Raw genomic sequence first — 22,967 nt, forward strand, 5'->3', positions numbered from 1 at the left:
GCCCTCACCGCCCCCGGGGCGGCACTGCCGCGGGCGTGGGCGGGCGGGAGCGGGGCAGAAGAAGGAGCGGGAGCTGGGAAGGAGCAGGAGCAGAAGCAGGCTGGGGGCTGTCTGCACCTCTCTCAAGCCCTGCCTGCGCTCCGCTGTGCGGGCTGGGGCGGGACGAGGCGCAGCCCCGTCCTCTGGGGCGTGCGGTGCGCTGGACGGGGCGGGCCGGGCCGGGCCGGGGGAAGGAAGGGTCTCGGGGCCGGCGGGGCTGCCCCAGCTGTGGGCACAAGCGCCCAGCTCCACGGGCACCGGGGGAGGTGCTGCCCCCGGCTCAGCTGGAGCTCTCTGAGCCTCCTCGTCATCGGTGAGTGCGCGGGTCAGTACTTTTGACAGACCGCGAAGAAATCTCAGAGCATGCCACCCTCATAATTTGTCCACAACACCGTAAATCCCAGGACTGCCCATTCCTGGAAGTGTCCAAGGCCAGGYTGGATGAGGCTGTGGGCCATCTGGTCTGGTGGAAGGTGACCCCGCCTGGGGCAGGAGATTTGGAAAACTAGGTGATCCTTAAGGTTCCTTCCAACCCAAATTATTCTGTGATTCGGTGATAACCCCTGACCCGTCATGTCACATACAGAGAGTAAAGTTAAGATGTCCAAGCTTAACCCCACAMAAGGTATATCCTGTTTCTCTCTTCAAGCTGTCAGGAAGACCTYGTACAACAGTACTGCAGAAATTTCAACTCCTCTTGTCGTTTTCAGTGCTCTGAGGCTGCTGGAAACMGTGCAGCCTGGGCCACCCCGCTGCAATGCACAGCCAGTGCTCGCAGCTCCTTGTGAAATGGGTGTTCCTGCTCTGCCAGGGCAGACAATGAGCCTCCTGTATTTTTGAAGCTGTTTGGCACAGTCTTTGGATAACACAGGAGCTTGGGGGGAGGTTGGGGAGGGAGAAGGAGGCCTAAGAACCATGTCATCTCTGTCAAGGTTTGCGCTGATTAATGGTATTGCTATCCTAAGTTTCACACCTATTCACATTTCCAAAGCTACACATGCTCATATATCCAGTGTTCGGTTCTCTTCCAAGAAGAGAATGATAGATGAAGAGATGATATAAATTTGAAGGATTCAGACAAGAGATATGGGTAGATTGACATGCTTACAATATTTTAAGAGTGATTCATGTGAGTTGCAAAGCATTTCATAACTTTATGAAAGCTTTGCTACATGCCACTCAGCAGTGGCAATAGAGATCCCTGGTGTATTGTTTCAGGAAGGACCAGCCTTGATTTTGCCTGCAAGCTATTGATTTTGCCTACAAAAAAATCTCACCACCCTTGCTTGTTTACCRCTATGGCTTTAGCACACCATAGAGACAAAACTATGGGAGACAATTTTTGTGTCCTCCATAAAAAAAGTAGGCTTTCATACATGTACATACTGTCAATTCACATCTATCAGATTTCATAAATGCTTTTGGTTTCAAAAGCACCTAAAAAAACATTCCCTTTTTCCCAACTGTGACATTCTGAAAAGGAAATTATCTTATTGCATATGAAGATAATTTCACTTCATACAATAGATTGTACTTCGTAAAAATATGTGAGGTTTGAATACAAGCAAATGTTCCATTAACCAAAATGCCATGCTATCAGATGATAGGATAGCCACTGGTCTTTTCAAACTATTTATTGAAAACCAGTTAAATCCTGAGTATATCCTGAGGTATATAAGTTTTTACAAATGGAGATCTGGAAATATCTAAGTCCAGGGCGAGCAAGCTCTTAGAAAGGTCTGCCCACTTTTTTGGGTGGTTCAGGTAAGAAATCCAGTTTCAGGAGATCCTTTGCAACCTCACTTTGAAGAGAAGATTCTTGTGAGCTGTTTGGTGGGTTGCACAGGACAAAAGGATGTCCATTCTCAAACAGGGAGTATTGGCAAATTTATTGGTTAGTATCACATGAGAATACACAGCTTATGTGAGCAAGAACCTAATAGTTTAGTAAAATAATGACATGTTCTTGGATATTGTTTCTTAAAAGCTAAAAACAGGGATTCAACTTTATAAACATTCACAAAACAAGYAGAGAGGAAGAAATCTTCCTATTCCTTCCCTCATAAAATTATGTGCGTTTTCCTTAATGTGTTGCTAGATTTAAAAAGATTTTGTTGGCCTTCTAGGTGATTTTTCTGTATTTGGTAATCACTTATACCAAACAAACTTCTTTTTTCTTTTTTTTTTTTTTTTTTTTTCAGTGTGTTTTCTAGAAATAGAGATCAAATTATCACCTTTTAGATTTTCTTGAAAAATCTCTACAGATCTCTCTAAATATGTGGGCAAGTATTACAAAAAATGCTATGACAACTTTTGCTTTTGACTCAAAGTGGTTGGAAAAAGTGCTTATAGTGGCATTCCCACCAAGGGTACTCGAAAACTTGATTCCTGTAAAAGGTGACGAGAAATTTTATGGAGACCCTGGAGCTATGCAAAGCCAGAGAGAAAAATTTATGTGAGAAAGCAGACAGAGCAGTAGTGTGGGTGTGTATATGGAGGTGATGATGAGAGCATAGCCTGTCACTAGCAGGTGGAAAATTCAGTGACTTCACTGAGTTTTGGCTCACCCTATCTAATGTAGAATTTCATCCTGTAAAAAGTCACTATCAATAATTCATGGGATGATACTTTATCTTCCCCTCATGTCATCTTTTGTTGTAATTACAGGTTCCAGAAACACAGGTAAGAATTCATGAGCTGGCAGCTCTCTGCAATCAGCAGTTATAAGACAGCGCCCCTAGTAAAATCTCTCCTCCTTTTTTTTTTAGTCTCTGTAAGGTCTGCTTTGCTTATTTCTTCCATCTGCAAGGAGTAAATTTTGTTAGTTGATTGATATCAAACACTTCATTGAATGAATGTAGGTAATTGAAAAATGTTTCTGGGTCTRTATTAYTATAACMTAAGTARATTACATTACATKACACTATTYACGCTACTRTGAATATAGATMATTCTTTCTATTTTMAAATACGTTCATTTAAAATTTCAAGTCAAGTGTGTTTGTTCAAAATTAGCCATGCTGATGTGTGTTCTCTTTCCCTCTCTTAGTGGTATGTGCAGTATAGCATATCTCATACTGCTCTTTCATATATGTTATGTTATAAATCTATGGCAAAAATGAAACCATCAATAAATAGTCCCAGTGAGTAATATTTTTTATTGCTCACTGAGTAATTAATGGTAATATTTAGYTCCTACTTTATCATCCCACATTGCCACACCGGATGTTATGGGAGTTTGCTCCTTTTTTTGAGATAATAGTGAATCAGTATGATACCAGGTTGCTAGAAATTCTCTCAGATTATGTAGTCCCGAGTCTCTGCTCAGTGATCATTAAAGATTAAATTGTGCATCTTGTTGCCCCATAAAATTCTTCTACGTGGCATTTATGTTTAAGCCAGTCTTAATAATTTTGAGGAGAGGCTCAATACTTTGCAGGCAGACTCTTCCACAGACTAAACCAATATCAGGTAAGCACATCTGTAACCTAGACTGTAAATACCCAACCAGAAGCTTTCAAACTCAGATTACGATCCCTGTTTTTATCAAGGAAATAATGCGTTTATCACATCCTGTCATAAATGCTTATGCATGACTAATATTCCGTTTGTGTCTATATGTAAACTTCCATTAGTTTTAATAACAGCTTTTTGCCGTACACCTAGACTAACATAAAGTTACTTGCAGGCGCTCTGGTTTAATAGTAAAACGGTCCATTGTAGTTATGTCTTCCCTGAATGTCAAGAAGTAAGATACATTCTATTTAAGATCATTTTATTCTCTGTTTTTTTTTTGACAACAGTAGTCTTTTCACCTCTCAGAAATTCCTTGCACCAGAGTATTTGAGGACCCTACCACGTCACTTTGAAAAAATTATCCTCTTTGTAACTGGGTTGGAGGCATGCTGAAGCTAGGACAGAGGTCTAAAATACAGTTCTATCAGCAGAAGCAGTTTAGATGACTACATTRCTTAGTGTAATCCCAAACCCAGTTATTCAGAACTTCTTTCAGAAGGACTGCTCTTTTGTCTTGTCCTTTGATTTGATTTCATTTTTCCTTGTTTCTTTCACCTGTTTCTTTCTGGTTTTACACACTAGGATGACACCATCCTTCTTCGTAGACTATCTTTTTCTGAATGTCTTTGTACTGAGCCTGCAAGATCTTGTTATCCATTCAATTGGAGCCTCCCATATTGTCTGTCCTATCATCTCACATGATTCAGGAATTTCAGCTGATGCTTTTGGAACTTTTTCATAATTAGATGGCTGCATAATGGTGCRGTACCATGCAACTGTGCTTGTTGCATGGTATTTTAGTAGCTACCAYGTACTTAGCATCCTTGTACAGCCTAATACAAGTTCTATCTTTTCTTCTGCCAGTCAGCAATCTCATGTACTAAGATTTTCCTGTACATTCTGCTTCCTAAGTTTGCTTGACATAGTCTTATAATAGAAAACCACTGTGAATACTCGCAGTTTCTAAGGGCTCTCAAGTTAAATTGCAACATTTGAAGAGCATTCTCATCATAGCTCTTGTATTTTTTCATATCTTTTGGTCTTCTTTTAACTGTCCTATAAAAAGCTTACTAGTAAGCACTCATGGCTTGATGGGATTGTGAACCAAAAAACTTTAAAATGTTTTTGTGGCAGATTGGTATTTCATGCTGTTTCASTGCAGAGAAGTGCTAAGCCGGAAGAGGAGGAAAGGTGAATCTTTGCTACTTTACAGCACGTTCCCCATTCATGGGAAGGCAAATTGCATTTTCATGAGAAGGGAAATAACGCTTTCAAGGCAAAACCATGAGCTCTCATCTCTAGCCAGTGTGTAGAACTCGTGACAGTCCCTCCCAGTTTTGATCTTTTAATGTTTACTCAGTGAGTATCTTGGCGCTAGAGCAGCTGTGAAAGTGAGACACAACTTCACCAAGTTGTGTTCCAAAGAATAAGTCCAGAAGAATATTCTGGGGTGTGTAGCTAAAGGTATAGTTAAGACTCCCTGAGCAAACTGCACTTGACCATAACTCATGTTAACTACAGAGGCTGATGTACCTTTTTTTTTYYCCCTGAATAAACTTTCTAATAGACAGCGTTAAAATTCATCCACTTTATTGTTTTGCTTCTTAATGGATTTCCTTTTTATTCTTGGCTTCCTGTACTTTTTTATAGAGTTGCTCATGGACTTACTGTTCAAAACAAAGAAAACAAGTCTTGGTCATAAAATGCCTGATTTTTTGTGAAGAAGTACACGCTCTCTTTGGTCAGTACCCGATGACTTGTCAGTCAAACATCTGGGGAAAACTAAAATGTCAGGTCTTGTATTTTTCACATCCTGTTTTTCTATTTGCTGACATYGGTGCTATTATTGCTGTTTGGCCATCATAATAAGGGAAAACAGCTCTCCACTGAATCTCTGCCACAGTACGCCAAGCAGGTCTTGTGGAAACCACTTCTTTGTAAACTGCTTTTCCTAACAGGCTTTTTTAGCCATTGGTTAAATTAGATTGGCATCTGAATTTCATAGTTTTCTCTGCCAGAATTGTCTTTGATTGATCTCTACTTATAAGGCAGTGTTTTTTCTGGAATCTTTTTCCAGAAAGGTTTTTATACTTTTAAGTAGTGTTGCTGTTACAAATTGCCTCAAGTTTGCCTCAGTCCCACTTCTAACCTGGGCATAATCTCACCAAGTTCTTAATTTTTAAATAGAACCTGATGTTTAAATGTGACAGGAAGCCAGACTTTCAGCAGTACAGACTGAGAAGACTGTAGAGCTAAATTGGTTTATTTCAGCTGAGGATCAGACAAAAAGTGTTAGCTAGAAATTCAAACAGATGTATTTAAAAATATGATTTTTTAAAAAAAAWAATAATTTTTGTGACTTGGGAAATACAGTGAATTTAAAACAAATCCCACGTGAAAGTGCAGTGAATGTTTCTTAGTAAAAATTGGTTTCAGAAATGGTAATTACCAGGAGCTTCATTAGGAAATGTGATAGTGATAGTGATAGTAGCTTCTTAGTGCTACTGTGGTATTATTTTGTCATTTGGGTATTTTATCATACAGTTGTATGCCTGTGTTCTTTAGCCAAGTGCTTTCTTTCCAGTTAGTGGACTGATTTTCTGGCCAGCAGAGCATAAGACAGAGAAATTGAACTGACTGAGTTACCCAGTAACTCAAATACATTTTGTACCTGGCAAGGCACGTAGTTTCTCACACGTATAGAGTTGACTCCTATTGAACTTGCTTGTGCCCTGTCATCTGTACCTTCAGCCCAAGGTCTCATTCCATTCCTCTGAGGACTTCCACTCTCTCCAAGCAAGGATGATATTAATCTATCAGATCAGTTTAATTGGGTGGGGGGAGCTCTGAGGTCCCAGGGAGTCATTTCAGAGTGTATGGACCCTGAAAGTTGTGCTCCATGATGGCTTCTGTTGTCCTCGAACAAAGCTTTTGGGACAGAGAAGAAATAAGTAAACACACACTGTTCAGCTGGTCAGAATRGCTCTTGTGAATGAGACGGCAAGAATCTTACACTTCCATGCTAAATACAGAGCAGTTCTGTGGTTCCTGTGCAGCACTAATGAGGTGTGTCCCCCTTTAACAAATCTGTTTACTTAGGCTTAGGAGGATAACTAGAATTTGGCCTGATTTCTTACACTGAGTTTTTTCTATCTTAGTACATGTGCACAAGTATTGCACTTACAAGAAGTCACTTATATTGTGTGGAAAAAARTCAGCAAGCCCTGGGTAACCTGCTGTTTTTCCTATCTGTAGTAGCATATGGGATATATCATGCACTGTTCTTGCACTCACATGACATGTGTGTTTTCAGATCCACAATACTTCTCACAGTAAAGTTATATACAATGATATCCAAACAATGGCTGGGAAAACATGGATATGATATTATTTATTTGAATATGCCTTTCTGTTTAGAGAGCTTCAGTGTCCATCARGTTGAGATTGTTCATGGATTCAGCCAGCCAGTTTCATTGTCTGCACCACTATCCATCAGCACTTTAGTGCCAGGCACAGGGTTAGAAAGATTGCAAACTTGAGCACAGCCTCACGGGCTTCTCTCTGTCTGGGCAGATGGAAAATAGGTAAATGGTTCACTTCAGACTGAGTCATAAAATCAGCAGATATAGAGGATAATCAGGGAAAACAAAAGCAAATGACAGATGAAGAAAACATACAGTCACAACCAGTATACTGTCTTAAGGCAATATAACTTGAAGAGAACAAAATTACAAGACTGGGAGGAGAAGGATAAAAAAAATGGAGTGTGATATACCTGTAGAAATGATAACATAGAGATGTTTATGTTGAACTGTATSATGGTTGGAAGGCATTTGCACTTAAGTGAAGATGGCATGCTGGTGCTTATACTGGACTAGAAATTGGTCTTACATGGTAGTTGTAATCCTTTCATTGATTTCCTTGACCTGTCTCTTCATATCCATGGCAAAACCTATTAATTTGCTGTGAACAAAAGAGGGAGGAAAAGAGCAAACTCATTGAAACACTCAAGTGGCAATTTTTGGAATTTGTTCTCTACTACTTACTCGAGTGTAATGCTAACTTCTCTCTGATTCCTTGGTCATTAGCCCAGGCATCAGTTCAAAGGTTCATATGAAGGAAGTTAATAGCAGTCTTGTGGTCCCCAGCTGCTACACGTCCTTTCAACAGCTTATACCAGCAAATTTGATATGAAAGTGGATGTCAGAGGAGGCCTTAGCAAAAAGGCCATGGAGTGAAAGGAAAGATTTAAGGTAAGAGCTCCCTAGAAGGATGAATGAATAGTATTACCAACATGCTGGGTAAGCTATTTCTATTAAAAGATAAACTTTTCCGTTTTCAGGTCCAGTTTTGTAAATTTCCCATTCTATTTTTAAAAGGTTTATGGAACATGTAAATACTTAGTACAGTTTTCCTGATAAGTCTGCAAGATTTATTTTCGAAGTAACTTTTACTGTTTCTATTATTATCACTAGTAATTTCCAGGAGTACCTTCCAAAATAAAGAGTAACTCRAAGTACTTTCTTCATACACTAGTTTTTGTAAAATAGACCTGTATTTTTTTTTTAATATTATGGAAATAAGGAACAGCCCATGTAGCTACAGTTTGTGCTACAGTTTAGCAAGGGAAAGATTAATGGAAATGGTAGACCAGATGGAAAATATTTTGGTTCATAGACTGCTTTATTGATGTTATTGTTGATGATTTAAATGCATTTTCTTCAACATGAAGAATTTAAATTAACAGTAAAAAAAAAAAAGATAATTACATGAAAGATTGTAATTGATAATTACATTGAAGATTGTAATGTTCCTCATGATTGCAAAATTGGAGTCAACCCACTAGGTTAGTTTTCCCAAAATTTTGGACCAAAATAGGTCCTACAACAAAGAAATAAACAAAACTAGGTCATATTCCTTAAAGAATCASGCAAAAGAACTTCCTAAATCCTGAAATCAGGCTCATAACACAGAGTGAAAATGTACTGGAAAGGCATGGCAGCAGGAATCAACCTGACGCAATGCTATGAACTAATCCTTGGAGCTGTCACTGTATGGTAGGATTTACTGATTTAAGTGCCTGAAGTAGCAGATCTCCACAAAGTTACATTATTGAAATCTTTGTCTATGAAATTTCACACGAATAAAATTTCTGGCTTGAAATGAGCAGCATCTTTTTKTTCATGAATAGATAAATTTAGGGTATTAAAACAGTGACACATGCATGGATCTGCTGCCGCTTTCCTGATTTAAAATGCCTTGTGTACGCAAGCGAATGCTGGAAGTAAAATACCAGTTTGCTGAATTAATTTAGAAATGCCTCTCAGGTCTGTCACTATTCCTCTTTTTAATCAGTTGGAATAGCAATAATAGATTGCACTCAAATTAATATCCACCTCATAATGTCCTACCATATTTTGTGCAAAGGTTGTCTGAGTACACAAGCAGTAATCAATCTGAGACATGAAGCTGGTTTTCTCTGTGCCTGTTCAAGTGTTTCAACATGAGATGAGCAGTGCTATTCTATTGAAAGAGGCAAGCCCAGTTATTCAACCCTAAGTGAAGAAGCCAACGGGCATCAAATGAAGAAGCAAAGATTCCTTTTGGACTGAAGAATATTCCYAGGTGGTATAGCATGCTGGATTAGGAATGATTAATACTTCCAGGCAGGGGATGGGCAAGTCCAGGCACTCCAGGGTGTATCACTGTTGTKGAACAGGTACAAGCTGATGACACAAACTGTTGTCGGTGGATACAGCATGCCTAGAAAGTATCACATTTATTGTGTATGTTATGTRCCATGAATTTGCATTGTGCACCCTGAAAAAGGTCAGGTTCACCATGTCCTTGAAGGGGTTTGATGAAGCACATACATGAGACYTACAGTAAACTGCAGAAGACAAGCCTAGGATTTCCAGATGGTTTGTGGACCATTGGTAGGTGCTGCAGAACATCAGTAAGTCCTGGGCAAATAGTGAGACTTCCCAGATTCTCAYTGGATGAGAGAACACACAAAGGGAAGAAGCCATGGCACAAGGCTTTGGCTACTTTTCAGGCAGGGGTGGGAGGCCAACATGACTGCACCAGGCATCTTATTTTAAGAGGGTTTTTTCCTACATCAAAGGCTGCATTGCAATGTAGCAATACCTAATCTAGCTGTGGTGGTAGTAGCACTACCCTACCAGTCTACATTTGCAAGTAGTGCAGCCTAACASGAGTGGATCTGTAGAGCATACAGTTGGTGCTAAGGACCTGAAGTCTACATTTGTACCCATTTCAAGTTGGGGGTTTTGTGTTTGTTTTGATTCAGATCAGCTCTCTTTCAGTCCCAGTTTGCAGCTGCAGTGCACTGAGTCTGCTGCAGGAGAAGTTCTGTGAGGTTAGTCCAAAATGGATCCGGTTTGTAGAGTACAAGATCCCTCCACAATAAGAAAACAGCACAGTAAAGGGAGACAACTGAGACATTSACTTCAGCTGTGTACTCCTCATCCAGACAAGAGCACTGAAGCAGATGTCCCCGAGAGGTCAGCATGAGCTGATTTAGCCAGCCAAGCTGTTGGATTTGCTGGTCTGTGCAGATGCCCATGCTGGCACAGCAGAACTGCTGGTGGTGTCTGAGCTTGCCAGYTCAGTTCACTCCAAAGCACTGTGCAGGATTTAGCCAACATCAAGAGTGATTTCAGCAACATAAAGAGTCCAAGGATTGGGTAAGAGAAAAAGAGACCTGCTCTYTTACTGWGTGCTGGTATTGAATRTTGCTGAYAAAAACYGATGTASAAAAACCTTAGGCTGATGGCTTCARAATTAGTTTATGTCCTGGTGTCAGCATTTTGAGTTACAATGAAAAAGAATGTAAGGATGCCAAAGTGAGAAGTTATTTTGAAAGATTTTGGCACAAAAAAGGCTTGCCCAAGCCCACACGGGAGGTCATAGACAGAAGCATACACCAGTCCTCTAAGAGGCAGTGATCCAGGATTTTGAAATCATGCAGAGGGAACTAGAGTTGTAAATAGGATTTATACCTTCAGTAAAATAGAAATAGAATTTGCTGTTTATGGTAGCCAGGCTTATTACTGTTGTTGTCTGGGTAAAATCCAGGCTTCAAAATTTGTCACTGAAACTGCTGAAGATTACTCCATTTTTTATTTTAAATTGCCTGTACTCTTTATACTTTGGATAATTTTTTTCTAGAAAAAAAACAAACATAGAAACCTATTTACATTTGAAAAACTATTTCAATAACTAAATGTTAATGGAAGCAAATGTCCAAGGAAAGAAGACAATTCAGATACAGCTGAAATCAATAACATTATACTAAGATCTTCCCAATTTTTAAAGCTTCAGAAAAAATGAAGTAAGTTACAATAAGAGAATAAATATCATGGGCTTTCACCAATGATCTTTATACAGGTGATATTGAMAGCAAAAACATTGACATTATTGACATACAGCCATATGGGAAATGACAAAAGCTATTGCAGAAATGTATTTGTCAATGATATCTYCTGAGTTACACACATGCAGTTGTGTGACACACCCTGCAATAAAGAGCTCTGGAGTCTGGAAGATGCCAGTCAAATTTAACAACAGCTTCTTGAGATGARGGCAGACTCCCATGTCAGAGTTCACCAAAGTTACAAAACACACACTGATCACCTCATCTACTGAAATGTATTTATCCATTTCCATACACAGCAAGTAAACTTACATTGCTTTTCACTCATTTCTAAATGAGTGTTTGCTGATTGCTGTTTTTAAAGCAAATAGAAATTAATGTCATCCTCGCATAAAAACTTGTAGATGTATAGATCAAGATCTCCAAATGAATGTTTTGTCTAACCCCAAATTTGGGCTACTTCTCTTAATCATCAATATATAGATGTGCCTGAACCATTCTGGCTCAGGTGATTTATTTGTGACTTACACAGAAGTGTAAGGTTGGATCAGCTTTTAAAGGCAATAATTTAATTTGTTCCTGCAATTGTTCTTAGGTAGCCTTCAGATTTGCACAAAACAACATGACTCAAGATATTTGAAATAATCACTGTGATGAAATACTRGGTGAGAGGAATGCAGCCTGCTGCSCCACAGATGAATTCTGCCAAACAGCTAACAAATCCCAACCAGTACAAGTATCTTGCAATCTTAAATATTCTGCCAAGAATCAAAAGTAAGGGCGATGTGGGTTTCATCACCAAGTAGCCCTAAAATACAGTGTTCCCACKATAGTAACAGGCATTGAGTTAGCAGGGCCTTGGGACTGAGACGTTTCAGGTTTGCTCTCTTTAGTCTGTTCTTGACCTCCCTCAATTTTATTTCATGTGGCTCATCACTAACAGCAGCTTTTCTAATTGAAATTGGAACTAGTTTTCTGAAAGATGGAGCTGCAGACCAGTGAAAAAAAATGTCAGAGGTACAAGCACTTCATCAAGTATATGAAACGGAATTATGCGGATCCTAGAGCCAGAAGGACTTTGGATACAGACTAGGAGGAGAAGCCATTAACATGAACATCATATTCACTGCAACAACCAATTCCAGATGCTGACAGCTCACCATAACATCCCAAACCACCACCAACAGAATGAAACCACCAACTCTGGGACATAGCAGAGCAGGGGAAAGGTGAGGATAATATCCAGAAGAGGAGTGAAAACCAGGAACTGTATGTAAGTTTTAACTGTTCGTTTTAAATGTTGTTAATACTGATTTTTTCTTTGTATAAATTCTTTCTTTTTCTGCAATAATTACATCTGCTCTAGTAATGATTCTTATGTTAGACTGTTAAGGTTCAGTTATACTAATTGTAAATTCTTAGTTTTAGATATATGAGGTGTGTTTCCTCTTTTCCCCCTAAACAAGATTTGACTGTTACAACAGACAGAGATCTACATAAAAAAAAAAAAAATGGTTTCGAAATGCTTTTTGGGATAAACTTTAAAAGGATCACCAAAAAAAGAACACACCTTATATATGTAATTCTGTATTCAACTGTTCTGACAAATTATTGYACTTAAATATGAAAAAGAAAAGTCACGGGAGACCATGTGCAACTAAAAATAGGTGCAATTTCAGATTTTGTGGGGATATTTAAAAAAGCACTTTAAAATTTTTCTCCTGACACTCAAGATAAATACAGACCCCCAAAAAACTGTACTGCTTTAGTCTCCTTTTTCGTTGTTCATCCAGAGAATTCTTTGGTTTTTCTTCATCATAARATTTGACATTTTGGCTGATGAATGTGAAAAGTTTGGCATGTTATTCACAATAGATTGAATAAATATAGGGATTTTCCAAGGATGAGATAGGGAATGTGTACAGMTCAGTAATATTTGCCTCTTTCAGTGGACAATCATTACTGTGTAACTGGATTAGAGCAAGGATGACTCTCAACTATGCAATGTACTGAGCTTATTCAATAATTTTAAGTTTTAAGAAAAAGTCAGAATGATCATCCAGGTTTGTATGATCTCAGTAATTAAGGTTCACACCAGGCCATGCATTCTGAGATGAGCTGGTGCTATTAGCACCTTTCATCTGCTTGTCTACTGTTTGTTTTACTGTGTGCACAGATGCACAGATGAACATTGCCTCGGGAGAAAGATCTGCAGAAACCCCTTCACTTGCAGATTTGTAGAATAAGCTGTTTGGATCTCAGCACAAGTATTTTCTCTCAATGCACGCGCATAATTTTCTCGTGAATGGGATTTATGTGTGCACATCAAAAGAAGAAAATCCCTAAGGGCTCAGTTTAAACCAACAATAGCAAAGAAATTCAGAAATCTTTCACCAGAGCATGCCTAGCTTTGCCTACATTATATCACGCAGACTTTGAATGAAATCTGTGGCAGCCAGGCAAAACAGGACATGAATTGGCTTTATGGCTGTTCATTTCTAAAGGCTTAAAATTAAGCCCTTAAGAACTTACTGGCTTCCTAATGAGAACATATCACCCGTGGAAGATGCTGTTGGTGATAGCTGGATGCATGCAAGGTGAAGGAATGCTCACCCCCACCACAAGTTTGTGTGGCAACACCATGGGTTTACTCACAGCAGTAGCTCTTAACAGTTTGTGTTTTTTCTAGATATGAAGGGAACAGGCTGTAAAATAGAAAAGAGGTGCCATGCATGTGGGCTTAACACCAGAGTGAGACTGGGGTTGGGGTGAGGAGGTTTTGCTTTGGACCATTTCAGTGCTATTTCTGGGCTGCAGAGGCCTGATCTCTAGGTCTGACCCCGACGCTAAGTAGTGTGGGATCCCCACTGTGGGGGCTGGCTTCTCAGGATGCTGCTGSAGCAGGGGCCCATTTTAAATAATACTGCTCATAATACCAGTACTACTGCTAACAACAATAGAAATAACAATAATAATTATAAGCAGCAACAATAACCATGAAATACCGTTTTCTGTAATTATATTCACTAGTGGGCTAATTTAAGTAATGTATGTTCGAATAGAATTAATTATATTCTACTATTATTATTATTATTAATACTAATAACAATAATAATACCAAATACTCCCTTTCCACCCCMAAAAGAACCTTTAAAGAAGAATAGTAGCCAGAAGCCCATGAGCACAAAGTGATGCGGGAGGGAGGCGCCGRCCCCGCCGCGCCCCGCCCCGGCCCCGCGCAGCCCCGGGCGCGGAGCGGTGCGGACCGAGCGGCGCGGGAGGGTGCGGAGCGGAGGCGGAGCGCGGCGATGTGCAGGATGTCGTTCAAGGTGAGCCGGGCAGCGGGGCGGGGGGATGCGCGTTTGGGTTCCCGCTTTGCGCTTGTCATGCCGGCAGCCCGTGCAGTGCTCTGTCGTATCCGGTAGATYTGGGGATTGATTTAATTTTTTTTTCTTTTTTTTTTTGAAAAAACGAGGATGGTGTAGGGCGGAAGGAAAGAAAACAGCAGCGTCCTTCCCGAGCTTTGGGGCGCCCCGGGAGTGCTGCGRTGGCAGCTGATAGAGCCGGCGCTTTTCCCCGCTGACAGCCCCAAAAGGGTGCGTGGCTTGTGTTACATAAACTGCGAGCCTCCGTGGAGCTTTACGCTGGCTCTAGCGTGGCCGGGCTCCGGGCTGTGGGTTTTGGTGCAGTCAGGAGCCTCCTCCTCACTTTTCCGACCGTCTCTGCTGGTGCTGGTTGTGTAATAGTTAGGAGGCAGCTTTTATCCGTGCTCTTCCTTTCAGGCTGTGGTGGCCACTGAAGCCAGACTGGTTCGTTCCCTTTGCCAGCTGTCATTCCTATCACTTTTTGTACTTCTTCCATGCAAACCCGTCCAAGAGCAGTCATTTCAAAAGATTGCCTGAAGTAAGTTTTTTAATTTAGGGATAGGATTAATAAGATTATTTGGCAAAGAGGGAAGCAAGCAGCAATTTACTAATGATGTTAACAGATAATATTTGTGATGGATGTACATCTTCTCTGTTATGCACTTTCTGGAAGCTGTGCTTGCCCTTCTCTTATTGATCAGCAGCTCAATGCCAGTYCTTTGCCATATTGCTTGTGTTGCACTACTTTATTTGATGGATTATTCCCTGTACTTGTCTCACTCCTGTCAGTGTATCTCTTCCCTGGAATGCTGGTGCTTTGGTGGTACCCTGTCAGTTCTATGGTGGTGCAGCAGGTGGTTTCCTCCTGTGGCACTCAGYAGAGAACCTTTGTTCAAACTGCAGCTCAGCCTTGTGCTTGGTGGTGAAATCATAGAATGCCTTGGATTGGAAGGCACCATAAAGGTCATCTCATTCCAGCCCCTGCCATTAGACCAGGTTGCTCAAAGCTCCACCCGACCTGGCTGTGGACACTTCTATGGATGAGGTACCCACAATTCCTCTGGGCAACTGTTCCGGTACCTCACCACCCTCACAATAAAGAGTATCTTCCTAATACCCACTCAAACCAACCCCCTTTCAGTTTAAAGCCATTTGTCCKTGTCCCATCACTACATGTCCTTGTAAAAAGTCCCTCTCCATCTCTCTTGAGGGTCCCCTTTAGGCACTGTAAGGCTGCTGTAGRGTCTCCTTGGATGCTTCTCTTCTCCAGGCTGAACAACCCCAACTCTCTCAGCCTGTCTTCATAGGAGAAGTGCTCTTGCCCTCTGACCATCTTCATGGCCCTCTTCTGGATTTCCCCCAGCCCGTCCACATCCTTATATTGGGGCTGAGCATAGTACTCCAGGTGTGGTCTTACCAGAGCAGAATTGAGGAAGATGATCTCTTTCCTCAACCTGCTGGTCATGATTCTTTTGATGTAGCTCAGGATACACTTGGCTTTCTGGACTGCAGTCTCTGTGGTCATTCCCTTTTTGGTCCTGCATTGGTCTCACACCTTCTTTCTTTCCTTAATCTTCCTGTCCCTCCATTCTGTGTGAGTTTTTTCCTGCCTTCATTACTCACAAGCATCCACCCTAACATCCCCATGTCCCTGGTGATGCCAGCCTCTTCTTGCTTTTTTATCCTATTTTKCCTCCTTGTTTATTTAACTTATACTTCAGATAAAACTTTCTGTTCTGTCCCTACCAACTTCTTTTCTGTGCCCTATTTCTCACATTCTCAAGTATTCCTGCTCCAAGTAGCTCACTGCTTTCCCTCCCTCTGAGAAATTGTAGTCCATACCTCCCTCTCTCTCTCTCTCTGTTTTCTCTTCCTTTTCTGTGACTTTTTGTTTGACATTTTTTCTTTCTCTCAGAAGATCACAAACTTAACTTGGATCGTTACTATCTGTATTTGCCACTGGCTGTTCCTGTTTTCCATCTTATTATCCTACTTACCCATGGAATAGCATTTATTTTTCTTTCTCACACAAACATCCTCTCTTCTGACATTTAGCCTGACTAAACAACATTTATATATTGAATAACCTTGGTTTGTTTTTTTTTTGATCAGGATCTTTCATGTAGGATGTATTGCTAGCTAATAAAGAGCTCTTTGCTCCTAAATTGCACTAGCCTTTTCTGTCATGCTTGATCCTGATTTCCAGTTTTTCTTCTTAAAACTTTTTACTGAGTTCCTCCTTTCCATTAGGACTGGTTTGGAAACTAAGAAAGAAAAGGGAATTTTCTTGTATTTTGACAGCACAAGGAACAAGCTAGTGTGCTAGTGTTCTCTTTCTTCTCTTTKCTTTCTCTTTGTCTATTGCTTCTTTTCTTCCATCTACAAGACCCCTGTTTAAGAACAGCTCTCTTCTTCCTCAGGGGTCTCCTCACTGCCACCTGCCCTTTCTCTGCAAACAGCAAGTCAAAGGAAGGGCAGGGAGCGGGAGTTCATAGTCACTGTATTTAAATTGTACTTTCCCTCTCAATAGATCTAAAATGACATAGAAACATTAGGACAATCCATTTTTTCTGTATCCCTGCATAGAAATGGTCTTGTCAGATTTATAATACGTGTTTTTCTCTAGGCCATTTTTGATTAACTGTTTTTTCTAATGTCAGTTCAGCATGGATACAATGCCAGCATTTCATCTTTGGGCTSTCATAAAACATACAAACAATCAAAATTAATAGCAGAGCCAGATTTTAAAATAAAACTTTAGAGAACTTGATGAAGTGAAGGCAATTTTATCCTKAAAGTTGCTGATGCTGGAGCAAATGACATAATGAAATAAGCAATTTTCACCAAAGCTATTAGYTAATCATTTTCAAATGTTTGTTACATCCTGCTCCCAGACTGTCAGTGCTGAGGATCAGTTGTTTACTTTGAGAATACTTTGGGAGCAGACTAGCTTTATGATGAGAATTACATGAAAATTTTGTCCAATTAATCTCTTGAAATTCAGCATTATCTCTCCTTACAAAGTATGTGATGAGACAAGACGGAATTCATAACCAAACAGCAGCAGTCACATCCTGCAGTTTAAAACCCATTTATTGCCAAAAAAAAGAATTCAATTAATTGGATTATTATCCCCAAAGTGGTGTCTTACATTTTGCCTACCACTGTGTCAGTATTGCTGAAGAAAATGAAGAACACAGAGATAGATAGAGATCCAGAGATACAAACTGCCACATGGTATACAATGAGACTGTTCTTGTAAAATGCTCAAATCAATCTGAATGATTGCACTTTCATTCACCTCAACAGGTAAAATAGCTCAGCTTTGCATCTGATTTTTTAATGTAATCACTGGATGGCTGATGGTGTGAATGTGCTGTATACTCCCATACAAGGAATCCCAAGTAACGCGAGGGCACAAGGGGAAGTACAAGTGCTGGTAGCAGTCAGTGCAAATGGGGTCAAAAGCACCACTGCGAAAAATTTAGTTTTGTGTCCTTGATGCACTGAAGAATTCTTCCATTCTTTGGGTCTGATCCAAAGTATGAGGAYAACTTTGCTGGAGAGCTACTGTAGGACTTAGAAGGGAGAAAAAAAAGGTAGATATTTATGACTCATAAGGCAAAATACTTTGAACTTCTGCTTCCAGTCCAGGGTGACACTGGACATTTAGTTCTTTTCTCTTCTCATGTGAACTGGTGAAATCAGGTAAGGAGTTCCTGAATACTGATTTCAGCTCCTGCCCACCTGACCAATGAAGGTGGTGGTGCATGGTGTGCATAATAAAATACCGTCTGCTACTGTACCCTTGTAGTGAAAACTGGGGTTAAATAAATCTTTCCCTTTATGGATATACTTCTAAACTTACTAAAGCTTTAAGGGATAGATTGGGACAGTAAAAGGTCAGGAATTTGATTTTCCATTCTATAAGGTCTAAATATAATTCTTTAGCAATGGTYTTCTGGTGAATATCATAATAACAAAGCTAATAAGACAATATTCCTAACTGTCAGCTCTATAAATAAATATCTGTCTAAAGAGCAGAAAGAGCAACATGAGCCTCTGTGTGTTTAGGTCAATTGTTTGCTTTTACATAAAATTTTAGTGGTTCTAAGGGTAAAGATAGGAAGACACTACAGTGTTGCCAGCAAGGAGGGGATAAATTGCTGTCTCTACTTCAGTCAACATTATCTACAGATTCTCCGGAGAAATGCATTAGCTGTGAAAAGAAGACCAGAATTTAGCTTATTGCAGTTGCTGAAATTTTCAGACTCCTGCCCCTGTGTGTTCTGGTACAAGAAATATCACTATCAATTTATAGGAAGTGACTTATAATTTATTGAATGGTTGGAACTTCTCTTGTCTCGAACAGCTGCCAATTTTCCAACCTATTAATATTAAAAATGCAACCCATGGAAAGTGCTCGGTGTTACAGACTTGAGATAGGTTCAGATCTATGATTCTTGTGTCTGCGGGTTTCTGCAAAGTTTATTGTCTTCATGTCAGTGAAGGAAGGTATTTAAACTGTGCTGTATATGTGCATTTTAATTACAAACCATAAAACCATTGAATCCTGATTCCCTACCGCATTACATGTCCGCATTGGCATTTAGACAAGGAGAAGTGCCTATTTCATTTCTAAAGCTGAATGATTGACTTTTATATCCACTCTGCATCCTCTTTGGGTTATTCAGTATCACTGGAAAGCAAGGCACCTGGGTCTTTTTGGCTCTGTTTTGGTATAAGTRACTATCAGTGAAGTGATGCCTTACTGACCTGTTGGTGGTTTGGGGCCTTATTAAAAAATCAGCAGCATGAGCCTGCTCTAGGATAGGTATCATTGTCATCACGGTGTTTCCCCCCAACACTTCACCCATGACACTGCTTACCTGTCGAGGCAGCATACTGGCAGCTCTCTGCATCGATTAGATTGAGAGTTCAGGAGCAAAGTCCATGTCTTTTTTTTTTCTGTCCTTTTCCTATGCTGGAGCAGTCATCATTCACTCTTACCCAGSAGATATTGCACAGGCCCACAGTCACAGGGTGTTAATTCCAGGCAGGAGGTAGAGCAAGCAGTCTGGGAAATGGATGAGCAATMTGTTTCCGTATTGGAACTTCATGTGCAGAGAAGGAGACAACAGAGAGCTAATCTGGAACCCAAGAGGAAGTCCTGCAGCAGGACGTATCAGCAGGATGCTTCAGCCTAACTGTGGGCAGCCCCACCACAAACCAGACACTACAGGTATCCCTGAGTAAGTTGTTTTTTATGATGTTTCCCTGTGGATCTGGCTTAGCATCATCTCTCATTACAGAATAATCTAGGAGACATAGGCTGCCATGGACACAGGGAAGACTTGAAATAACATGAGGTAGCACAGGAAGATTGACCTCTTTARTTGCACAAAGAAATGAAATTAGCTTCCTTTCCATGTTCTGCTTTTAAAAGTACAACACACTAAGCTGAAACTTGCCTGGTTTGAATGCAAAATGTATGCAATGTGTGCGCTTGTCCAATATGTTTTCTGAAGTGATTTATTTCAGCTTCTTTTCTTTTTTTCTTATTTYTCTTTTTTCCACCAGAAAGAAACACCACTTGCCAATGCTGCGTTTTGGGCTGCAAGAAAAGGAAACCTGGCTCTCCTCCAGCTGCTGCTGAACAGTGGGCGAGTCGATGTGGACTGCAAAGACAGCGTATGCACACAATGCACCTATAGCCACAGCACTCATTTTGCATCACCTTCCATAGCCCACCATGCAGAGGGTGTAGTAGTGATCTAACATGRAACATATGAAAATGTTATGGCACTTCAGAATGATTTAAAACCTTCTCTTGTCAGTAATCAAGCTTGAAATGTAAGATAAAATGTGTGATGATTTACATCAGTGGCAAGGGGTTAAGAATTTGCCAGCACTCAAGAATGTGTCTTACACAGTTATTTGTGGTGCTGACGTTGAAAACACAGATCCTAGCACCTCGGGCTTCTCTTTGCAAAGAAATGTCACTGCAGTAATAGATCACAGTGAAGAGCTGACTCAATTGAGCCCAGGTAGCAATGATTCTATCAGCTAGCAGATCTCATAATTACAACTGCTGGCCTCCTAAATTCTTCCTTCTCCGCCCAGTCTCTGGACTGGGCACCAACATGAAGGCACAAGACTGCCAAGCAAGAGGAGCCCAGACATAGGATGGATTTCATGGGAATTCCCTTACTGTAATTGACATGGGTTGAAATTAGTTTTGAGATTAGAAATGGGTTGATAACATAGATAATGAGTATGTCGATTTTGCCTACAACACATGATGAGATACTTGATTGTGCTAAGCTGTGTCAAAGAGCAAGGGAAAAATGAGGTTGGGAAGTTCCAGGTTTCTTTTTTTGGCATTGAGACTGACTGACACTGAACTGTGCTGGTGTTGTTTAGGATTAGTGCCACTTCCAGCCTGAAACATGAACTTGCCACAGCTTCTTTCACTTTGAAATACCTTCGAAGTGTAAGACATTTCCTAAGCCCATTGACTTCAACCTGTCTTTTCATTTTCATTTCGTTTTTGCCCTGTAGGCAAGTATTTGTTCTACAGTACTTCTGGAGGTGGTGCCATGACAGTCCTTCTGACAGGGAGGGAAGGATGTTCAGGTGGAGGCTTGAAATAAACAGGATAGAGATCAGTGTGTAAAAATAAAGTGACTACTGTTCATTTTTACTCCTAAGAAGGCTACCTTTGGATAAGAACTTTCACACTGCACTGCATTAATAATTATATCAGACATACACATTTTCTAGACTGAATTATTTTTGTAAAATTTAAGACCTCATGCTTCTTTTTTAWGTCACCCATTCCTTCTTTAATTGARCTACTGTATAAGAATGCTTTTGAAGGATGTGTTTCATCCTTATGCATGCGGTTTCTGCATATTGTCCATACACTGCATACACACAAATACGGCTTCGTTCACTGGAAGTGACCTTATAGTRTACTGGGGGAGCTGAACACATATTTCTGTACAGAAAGTTCTCTTTTATAATATGAAGAGTCACCGAGTGAGTGTGCTCTCATTATTTGGATAGGGAATTACTGTTCAAATCACCCAGCCCCTACTCCTGACTATGACTCAGAATTAAGTGACTCAGCTGAGTCACTCAGCTCCTGCGTCTGAGGTTGTTCTTCTGGAAATGATGCAAAGAACTTTGGGATTCTCTGACTAAAAAGAGAAAAAAAGCTGTTTAGGAACAAAACCCATTCTTTTTATACTTGTTGCACTTATTTTGGGACAATAAGATATCATAAGCTCCCTCCAGCTTTTTGGCAGAGATGCTGTCTCTTCCAGACAGCCTGATTCATTGCTGTAGGTGTCTGTTGAAGGTACTGACTTGTTTTTCCTTACTCCCAGCTTGGCACAACAGCTCTGATGGTAGCATCTTACTATGGCCACATAGATTGTGTGCGGGAATTGGTGTTGCAAGGAGCAGATATCAATCTGCAGAGAGAGGTAGGATTCAAACAGGGCTTGATTAAGTGAYTGTTGGTTTATTGCAAATAATAAGAGTGTTGTCTGCTGCTTGTTGCCAATTGTTTCTTTGTCACCTGCTGYAYAGTGTGTTTATAACAMGTRTAAGAGGCTCTGTTCTGAGGACAACAGGGAATCAGATATCTGGAGTTTACAATAGAAAATCAGATGCCAGGGGTACATTTATAACAACTCATCCAACATTTTCAGCACATCTGGTTGGTGAGGGTCAGTTACATCTGGGATGTAACCCCCCAGGGTTATGCCATTTATGTATTCGCAGTTTTACTCATTGGCACAATAATTTACAGCTCCCTGGATGCAATAAATWATAAGGAGGAGACCTTTACCTTTTGATTTGCTGCCTGGTCATTAAAATGGAGTAGATGTTGTTGCTAGCGCAGGGATTGTTTTTTACTCTCTATGTTTTGGAGTTTCTGCCTTTTAGTCTGAGCCAACTCATCTCTAACAGTCACACACCTTTATCACCTGTACCCTACCCTGCATCTCTGTTTGACATTCAAGGCATGTCTTGCACCATGATATCAGCATGGAAGAGACATCAGCAACTGATTTTTTTGGGAAAGTTCCTTTCATTCATACTCCATGCAGACAGATAAGGAGTACTTGCAGTTGCTCTGGTCTGCATATTGGCTGTGCAAAGAGCAAAATTGCCCTGGGACAGGCACTGGTCCTGAGAGATGAGCAGTTAAAGGATGGGGTGCTGTTACATGGGATGGTGGTAGCACAGGACAGCAGCGTGCTCATTGCTCCAACAATACAAGGCAATGTTTCTTACTTTCCTTGGTTACCTGCAACCAGAGCATTAATCTCATGCTGACATCTGCAAGTTATTGAGCCAGTGAATGCCATGTTTGATGATATAGGTGTCTTTGCACCTACTGGCCTAAACTTGCTCTAACCACGATTGTCAGTGTCTTTCAGTGGGGTCCTGTTCTAACAAAATATGTGATTAAATATGTCCCTTCCCTTCGGTAAACATTGCTTGGAAAGCAGTAACAAAAGTTAAGAACAGTTTTATGGATCTGCTCTTGATTATCACTCAGGAAGTACTGATTCAACAAGCCCACAAAAAGAAAAACACTGAAAGCCTCCAAAATCACTCTGTTGCAGAAAGGAATCA

The 22,967-nt window shown here is 40.4% G+C and overlaps 1 protein-coding gene across 1 annotated transcript in view; it reads left to right on the plus strand.

Moving 5' to 3' along the window:
• The first annotated feature begins 14,209 nt into the window (after window positions 1-14,209).
• ANKRD29 (ankyrin repeat domain 29) overlaps window positions 14,210-22,967 on the plus strand; it is a 31,092-nt gene continuing 22,334 nt past the window's right edge. The window contains exons 1-3 of the mRNA XM_057367258.1: window positions 14,210-14,279; window positions 19,896-20,006; window positions 21,707-21,805. Of these exons, the coding sequence (XP_057223241.1) occupies window positions 14,259-14,279; window positions 19,896-20,006; window positions 21,707-21,805 (231 nt within the window). The 5' untranslated portion in view covers window positions 14,210-14,258. The remainder of the gene's footprint in view (window positions 14,280-19,895; window positions 20,007-21,706; window positions 21,806-22,967) is intronic.

This window comes from Malurus melanocephalus, unplaced genomic scaffold (assembly GCF_030028575.1).
Source record: "Malurus melanocephalus ecotype Western Australia unplaced genomic scaffold, MMel_1.1 scaffold_76, whole genome shotgun sequence".
NCBI classification, from domain to species: domain Eukaryota; kingdom Metazoa; phylum Chordata; class Aves; order Passeriformes; family Maluridae; genus Malurus; species Malurus melanocephalus.